This window comes from Triticum urartu, chromosome 7 (genome assembly GCF_003073215.2).
Source record: "Triticum urartu cultivar G1812 chromosome 7, Tu2.1, whole genome shotgun sequence".
Lineage (NCBI taxonomy): Eukaryota > Viridiplantae > Streptophyta > Magnoliopsida > Poales > Poaceae > Triticum > Triticum urartu.
The window spans coordinates 120309308-120317830 of record NC_053028.1 but is presented as its reverse complement, the minus strand read 5'-3'; the positions used below and the strand labels follow the sequence as shown (position 1 = coordinate 120317830).

The 8523-nt window shown below is 54.8% G+C and overlaps 1 protein-coding gene across 2 annotated transcripts; it reads right to left on the bottom strand.

Annotated features, from left to right (window-relative positions):
* Nucleotides 1-5109: 5109 nt before the first annotated feature.
* LOC125520953 (growth-regulating factor 2-like) lies at nucleotides 5110-6804 on the bottom strand. Of its 2 annotated transcripts, none has more exons than XM_048685991.1 (3): nucleotides 6363-6804; nucleotides 5537-6241; nucleotides 5110-5436 (listed from the first exon to the last, which is right to left on the bottom strand). In XM_048685991.1, the coding sequence occupies exons 1-3, from the start codon at nucleotides 6580-6582 to the stop codon at nucleotides 5426-5428; spliced, it is 936 nt and encodes a 311-aa protein (XP_048541948.1). In that variant the 5' UTR covers nucleotides 6583-6804; the 3' UTR covers nucleotides 5110-5425. The 2 variants fall into 2 exon arrangements, with proteins under 2 accessions (XP_048541948.1, XP_048541949.1); XM_048685992.1 differs by having other exon boundaries at nucleotides 5110-5433; nucleotides 6363-6803.
* Between the last annotated feature and the right edge of the window lie 1719 nt (nucleotides 6805-8523).

Genomic DNA, 8523 nt, shown 5'->3' with positions numbered 1-8523 from the left:
AGTGAAACAGCTAAGAAATGTATCGACGCACTGATTGACATGTTCCGTTTGGCCGTCGGTCTGCGAATGATTGGCCGTGCTCAGTCTGAGTTCAGTGCCTGCTCCACAGAATAACTCCTGCCAGAAATGGCTGGTGAAGACTGGGTCTCTATCAGAGACGATTGCTTTGGGTAAACCATGCGTCCGGTAGATCTGGTTCATGTATAGCTGTGCCGCTAAAGCTGCGGTGTATGGATGAGCCAGAGGGAGGAAATAAGCAAATTTGGTTCGTTTGTTGACGAGCACCAACAAACAGTTGAACTTGCTGGACTGGGGAAGGCCATCCATGAAATCCATGGAAATCATATCCCATGGTTATTGTGGAACTGGTAGAGGCAGTAACAGACCTGGTGATGCGGCACGGTTTGGTTTAGCTTGCTGACACACCTGGCAACAGCGGACGTACTGCAGGATTTGAAGTTTCATCTTAGGCCAGGCAAAGAGACGTCTGATGCGATGGTAGGTGACGGGAACCCCTGAATGGCCGCTGATGGGGCTGTCGTGAAATACTGATATGATTCTCTGTTGTATATGAGTGCTCCCCCCAGCCAAATCCTACCTCGGAAGTAGATTATCCCTTGCCGAAGGGTGAATCTCCCTTTTGGGTCTTCCCTGATGGCAAGTTGGGATAGCAGACGCGAAGCTTGATCGTTGCTGTGGTAGCTGTTGGTGACATCCTCGAGCCAGGCGGGGTTGCATGACGTGGTGGAGAAAAGTGTGTCGCTTGGCTTGGCACGAGATAGCGCGTCTGCACCAGCATTCTCAATCCCTTTCTTGTACCGGATGCGATATCGCAGGCCGAGCAGTTTAGTGAACGCCGCGCCTTCTACTGCCAAGGGGTTGTCAGACGTTGTTGCTCCAAGTGAATCAAGCTCTTCTAATCGGTCAGGATGTCAAATTCAGCGTGTTGCAGGTATGGACGCCACTGATCCACGGCTACGACTATAGCCAAGTATTCCTTCTCATACGTGGACAAACCCTGATAGCGTGGGCTGAGTGCTTTACTCATGAAAGCGATCAGGTGCCCCTGCTGCTGTAAGATCGCCCCGATGCCGTGGTCACTCGCATCAGTCTCGATTGTAAAGGCTTGTTTGAAATTAGGGAGAGCCAACACAGGAGAAGAAATCAGCTGCTGTTTGAGGACTTGAAATGTTGTTTCAGTTGTGGAGGTCCAGAGAAGAGGAGTCCCCTTCTTGAGTAGGTTGAACAGAGGACGTGCGATCACACCAATGTTTCTGACGAACCTTCGATGGTAGCTTGCAAGCCCCAGGAAGCTGCGAACCTCTTTGACGTTTGTCGGAGCTGTCCAGTTGCTAACTGCTGCAATTTTGGAGGGGTCGGTACCGACGCCTTCCGAGCTGATGACATGCCCCAGGTAGGAAATCTGCTGCTGACCGAAGGCACACTTGCTGAGCTTGGCCTTCCAACAGTCTCTGCGGAGGAGAGTAAGCACCTGCCTCAGATGATCGACGTGCTCCTGGAGTGTTGCGCTGAAGACGAGAATATCGTCGAAGAACAACAGAACACAGACACGGTTGACAGGCTTGAGAGTGGTGGTGACCGCTCCAATAAAAGTGGTCGGCGCACGTGCGAGGCCAAACGAGACCACTCTGAATTCAAAATGGCCTTGGTGCGTCTGGAAGGCTGTCTTGTATTCCTCTCCGGGAGCCAAGCGAATTTGATGATAGCCTGCGCGAAGGTCAAGTTTGGAGAACCAAGATGCACTGCGAAGTTCATCCAAGAGTTCCTCAATGACAGGTACCGGAAACTTGGCGATCACTGTGAGAGCGTTGAGTTGACGGTAGTCGATGCATAGTCGCCATGTTCCGTCTTTCTTCTTGACTAAAATGACTGGTGAGGAGAATGGGCTTGTGCTTCTCTGTATCACACCTGATCGCAGCAGGTCTTTGACTTGTTTCTCTATCTCTGTCTTGTGCTCTGGCTTGTGTCTGTAAGGTCTGACGTTGACTGGTTGTGCTCCAGGGATGAGCGGTATTCTGTGATCACAAGCACGCCGCGGGGGAAGGCCTCTTGGTTCAGAGAAAACATCCGCAAAGTCATAGACCACTTTCTGAATGCAGTCCGGAACAGGTGCAGTTGACTCCTGGTCTGGTGCAATCATACATAGGTGTATGATATGCGAGACAGCCCCGTTGCTGCAGAGACTCTGTAATTGGATGTTGTTGATGGTTTCACAGACAACCGAAGCTGCATCATGTCCATTCAGCCGGATCGGTCCTACTGGGGTGATTGTCTCGATGAAACGGGCGCGCCAATCAACGGTCATGGGACTGTGTTCCTCCAGCCAGTCCATCCCTAGGATGGCATCGTAGGTACTGAGAGGAAGCACCTTCAGATCCGTGAAAAACTCATGCCCTTGAGCGTACCACGCACAGTGTGGAATGTAGGTTGAGCAGACCATTTCGCCGCCATCCGCGACACGAACACGGCCTGGTTTGGCCATTGCTTGGACCCCGACGAGAGTTGTGGCCAGTTGCTCGTCGATGAAAGAGTTGGAGCTGCCTGAGTCGATGAGGAGGAGTACCTCGCGCCCTTGTATCCAGGCGCGCAACTGAAACGCCTTGGCCGAGACGCCCCCAGTCACGGCAGATAAAGAGATTGCCATGACCGTGTCATTCGGGCCTTCATCTTGTGGGATCTTGGTGTCGATGAAGTTGTCGAGACCGATCATGTTGAGGAGCTCCTCGACGACATGCAGTTGGACTGAGGTGGGGCACACGTGATCATGCCCCCACCTCTCGCCGCACTTGAAGCAGAGGCCGCGGGCGCGTCGATAGTCCCGCAGCGCTTTGATCTTGGACGAGTCCGCTCACGCGGCGTCAGTTCCGCGCCGATCGATGGCGATCGTAGGGGTCGGATGGCGCACCGGAGGTGGGGGCAGTGGCAATGGCACTGCTGTCCTTGGAGACGCATCTGGTGGTCGTGGTGGGTGTCCCCGCGCTCCATCCGCCACCTCCTCCTGTAGTTGCGCGAGCGCGCACGCCGTGTCCAGGTCAGGGGGTCGCTGCACCATGACGACCGCCCTGATGTCCGTCCTCAGGCCCTCGACAAAATGGGTGAGAAAATAGTAAGGATGAATTGATTCAGAGTATGAATTCAAGTGGTTGATGGTAGACTCAAATCTCTCAATATAATCCGCCACGGTAGTGGTTTGGCGAACTGAATAAAAGTGCCGAATGAGAGTTTGGTGACAATCTTGGCCGAACCGCGTGCACAGCAGTGAACGAGTCCCAATCGAACTCGCCTAGACGACACTGGATGGACTACAGCCATATTGCCGCTGGCCCTGAAAAGTTCAGAGATGCCATAGGAACCCAAAACGAAGGCACAATCCCAAACATGGAAAAAATACTGCTCACAAAGGGTTTTCCATAGATTAGGATTTTCGCCTGAGAACTGCGGAAAGGAAATAGAGGGGTGTGCCTAGCCAAGGCCGGTGAGCATTTGACTGGCATGCGAAAACGGAGACAGCGAAACTGGGGAGATGGGAATCGTGGCCGTACCATTAGCCGGGAGCGGCGGCGGCGGCGTGAGGGACGCCGTTGATGGCCCCCGTTTGATCTGGAATTCGCCGTGGCCATCGGCCCCTTGAGGATGGAACCCCTCTTCAGTGCTCTCATGCACCGGATCCGTGCCGGAGCGAACTGGTGGCGGCGCGTGTGCACGTTGCAGTGCTGTGACCGCGTCGCCCAGATCCGCCACTCGGCGCTCGAGATCGGGACGCCATGATAGAAGGTCGTCGATCTTCGTCGCCGCGGACTGCTGAGCCTTGGTCAGCCCGTCGATGGCGGCCTCGATCTTGTTTTCGAAGTGAGTGAGAAAGGCGGAGACGCTCGGATCCATGGCTTCACGCGCGTGCCGCAACCCTCTTGTCTCATGAGGTTCGCCAGAGCGGGGTGGAGGTGTGTGGTGGCTGGATCTCTGATACCAGATGTTAGAGACTGGATGAGGGAATCGATCTACTGTTGCTCTCCGAAGTAGTAGCTAGTACAAATCGATTACAGGAGCATCGCTCTCGAATGGAGAATGAACAGGGGAAGAACTAGGGTTGGGGAAGAGGAAAGTAGGTAGCCGCCGATTCGTCCTGACCCACTGGATGGTGTGCTCTTCGTGTGTCTCCCCTGAAGTAGTCGTGCTCGCGGGCTTAGTTGATCCATTCAGGCCCGTGGGTGCGCGGTCTGGGCCGCTTGACTCGTGTGGGCCGCCGGGCAGCTGTAGAGTTGTTGTGGTTGCTGCCCAATGGGTCCCTCTCATTAGGGGCGCTAACACGTGGCGTTTCGTCCTGGGTAGCAACGCCAACTTGCTTGGCGTTTCCATGTGGATCGAAAACGCTAACTAGCTTGGCGTTTAGATGTGGATTTAATACACGAGCTACTCCGTCGTTTCTTTTTATATGAAGAAGAAACACCACGGTCTGTGATGTTGCTAAAAGGGTCAGATTATGAAATACTTTCATGCCGAGTTCACTTTGTGACAAAGATTGTTGAAAAGGTTAAAACAGTGATTTTGGCCTATATTCTGCCCAAGAAATATCAAACTGCCTTGTGTATGCTCTACAGTTGGCACGAGAGCGAGACACGAGCGAGGCGTCCGAACAAGTACGTAGGGTGATGGCGATCGAGGTACCCGGGAGGCGTCAGGCTGCCCGCTGCCGGTTGAGCATCATTCATAGGCAGTGGAATAATGGCCTCACCTGCGCGAGGCAAGGCGGGCCTCTTAACCCTGCGCCATTGCCAAGCCGCGCCCCGACAGCGGCAACCACGGCGTGGCGCCGTCAGCGAGCGAGCGAGAGAGCCCCTCACGTGCACGTCGCCAGAGCGCGCGCATGGTCCGCCTTGTTTCTTTCTCCAAAGACGATGACAGGGATTCGTCCCCGCTCACATGCTCCCGTCGCTTGCACGAGAGCATGGCACTGGCGCGCATCTCTGAGCGATGAGTCATGCCGCGCTGCGCAACGATGCTGGAGTCAAATCAGCAGACTTGACAAGCCGTAGGAGGCAGAGAAGATTGAGTGGCCGCGGCAGCAGGCTGAAGCGTGCAAGCAAGATATAACGAAATAAAAAGGCGCCAGTGCCCTGACTACAGTAGCACCAGTACTCCTATTACACTCTAGAGTCTAGACTAGACCTTGAGCTCACATGGACGGAGCACGGATGAAGTCGGGTTGCTCTGGACGCTCAAACGGAAAAATTGCACGGAAACAAACGGCCCTAACATCGACCGGATACAATATCACACCAGGTACTAGCACTAGGTTTTCGTCGATCACTTCGTTTCCTCTGACGGAGCGCAGAAGGACTGGATTGGACTGGACTGGACTGGAGAAGCAGCGTTCTTGCAGCAGCGGGATCCGCCGGTTGGTTGATTATTCATCTGCTGGTGCAGAAAAAATCGATCAGAAGAATGCGCTGCATGTAGTAAAAGTGACTAGGTGGATCGAGCTGCATCGATAGATGGATCTTTCACGCGAACGTACCGTTGTGGTGGCGGTAGGCGGCGAGGTCGGGGTGCGAGGCCGTCGTCGTGGGGATGGACATGGAGAGCAGCGTCTCGTCCCGGTGGCCCATATTCCAGGGCCGACCCTCGACGGCGTTCCCGTCGCGCGGCCACTCGTCGAAGAAGCGCCGCAGCGGCTTCTCCTCGGTTGTCGAGGACGCCGCGGTGGTGGCGTCCGGCTTGTCCAGGCTCAGGTCGGCGCCGAGAGCCAGGAAGTGCTGCCGCCGCCTCGCCTCCGCCTCGGCCTCCTCCTGCACCTGCTGCCTGCTCGGGAAGAAGGAGCCCCCGTACTGCTGCGCCGGCGCGTACCTGTGGTAGGACGGCGGGGGCGACGGGGTGTCGAGGTGGAGCTGGAGAGGGTTTATCTGGCTCTGAGAAGCAGCTGCGCGGAGGTGGCCGTGGCCGTAGCTGGGCGTGTCGGCCGGCGTGGGGGGCGACATGGAGAGGGTGGTCTGGCGGTAGGAGGCGGCCGGGGAGGAGACGGAGGAGGAGGAGCTCATCGGTTCCACAGGCTTTCTTGAACGGTTCTTGCCGCGGTGCATGTGCCTGTCGCAGTACTTGGACTCCCCGTACGCCTCCCTGGAGCAGCGCCACTTCTTGCCGTCCGTCCGCCGGCACCGCCCGGGCTCCGGGTCCTCCGGCTTCCGCGCGTACTGCGCCCCCGCCCCGTAGAGCCCCCACCCCACTGCACAACGCCACCCATGCATGCATCACAGTCAGTTACTACTAGATCAAACGAACGGCAGACGACCAGTCAAACGAACGATGCAAGATACTAGGAGTAGATCGGATGGATATATACGTACGGGAGGGCTGCGGAGGAGGGTAGCAGGCGAGGGAGGGGGCGGTGTCGATGGCGGCGAAGGCGGCGGCGTCGCGGTGGCGGAGCGGGAGGACCAGCTCGTGGGGCACCTGCGAGCCGGCGGCCATGTACTTGTAGATGAGCGCCTGGTGCTCCAGCTCCCGCCACTGCGACGCCGTGAACAGGCACCTCCCGCCGCCGCCGCCGTGCCCTCCCAGCATCATCTCTCTCTCCGGCCTACAACCCCAACCGCCACCAACCACAGCACGAAGCGAGCGCTACTTACCACAGCAAGAGCTCACTCACACTCACTCGGCGAGGCAAGTCGTGGCTCGTGCTAGGCTTTAAGCTCGAGGTGGATAGAGGCAGAGCCATGATGGGAGTGAGCGAGTGAGTGAGGGGGTGTTCAATGCTCGCCGCGACTACTGCAGCTTTGTGCGTGTGTCAGGAGGACTGGGCTGGGCGGTGACACATATGAGGGCGTGTCAGGTGGGTGTGGGTGCGGGGGTGGGGTTGGGCTCTGCTGGGAATTAAGGTGAGGTGGTGGCGCAGAGGATGGGTCACTTCGGCCAGTGTTGAGGTCAGGGCAGGCAGGCAGGGCGCAGAGCCTGCATGCCGCGGCCTGCGCTCGCAGTCGCAGTGGGAGCAGCGGCCCTGACGCTGCCGCTGCCACTGCCGCGCGCGTGGGTGAGGAAAGAAACCACTCGCGCGGGCGGGGCTCCTGCTCTGCTGCTGGCGCCGTGCGAGCGGGCAGGCGCAGCGCACCCAGGCTGGGCGCAAGGGTGGCAGGTTTTCAACTTTGGAGGAGGGGCGGGGGCTGGCAAAGCGGTGGGAAATGGGACTGGTCAGCGCGGGCCGGGACGGTCAGTCGGGTGGCACGGCAGATGCTCTTTGCTCTTCCTGTTGCACTTTGCCGCGGTAGCCATGGGACGGAGGCCACGAACCCCGTTCATTATTTGTTTCCCTCGCAGTTGCGATTCTTCACTTGGCTTGAGAAGGCTTCTGCGACCGGGCTCAAATGCGTCCCGTGAAAAGCTAAATTGAAATAAATAGTAAGCTTTTTGAAAAGTTTAACAAACATTGTTCAATGTTTTATGTACACGCAAAGTTTTGTGAATAAATAACATTACTACTACTCTTGAGAATGAAATTGATGCTTCAAAAAGACTATTTTTAAAAGCATTTTGAAGCAAAAATGCTGAATGGAGTTCGGCCTCCACGACGGCAGAATTTGAAATGATCAAAATTCATACTTGTATGTTTCAGAAAATTTGGAAACAAAACACATACACTTAGAGACATAATGTAGAAACGTGTAAATTTTCATGATGAAATACACTAAAATGAGCGCTACACAAAAAAGGGGGCTTTTTATTAGTACATGCACTATTCATCCTCAAAGTCCACGATTTTTTTGGTTGCACATAACACATTTCAAGGGATTTCATCCTGAAATTTTACACTCATACACATCACATCCTTGTATACTTGTACATGTTTTTCAGATTTTATTAAAATGAGAGCTTAGAATTTTGAATTTTTCAAAAAAAAATTGGCCTCCATGGCTCCAAAACGCCCTACTCTTTTGAAGTGCTAATTTTGTTATTTTTCCCTAGCCCTTCTGAATGTGATTTCATCATGAAATTTGCCTACGCTTATAAAACTAAGCAATGTTTATTGTAAAAAATCAGATTATTTTGGTTATTTTTCTACTTTTTCTGAGTTTACTCTTCACAGCAGGAGCATTTGAGCTCAGAATTAGAAGGGCACTTTTGTTGTGACCATTGATTTCTGGGTGAAGCTCTGATGCTAAAGACAGCAGCTTCGTCGTGAGCGCCAGTGAAGCGCGGGAACAAAGATGGAGCCTCCGAAAGGAGTGACGCGAAGCCAGTGACAAGGTGGAGAGGAGTCGGAGGTTTACATGTGTTGGTTGGGGAGGGGCATATAATTTTGATCCCCTCTCAAATTGGACAGTGCCCGAGCTTGAGCCGATGATGTCGTCCTGGTCGTGGCGTCGCTGGTGAGGGCTCAGACGTGACCTTCCCGGAGGCGTGGATAGGAGAGGAGGAGAAGAAAAAACAGGTTCATGTGTTGTTCGTCATGTTCTTGAGGTACAAGTTGAAGTGGGATGGTTGGATCCCAATCCACCAGGTCTGGGAGAGAGA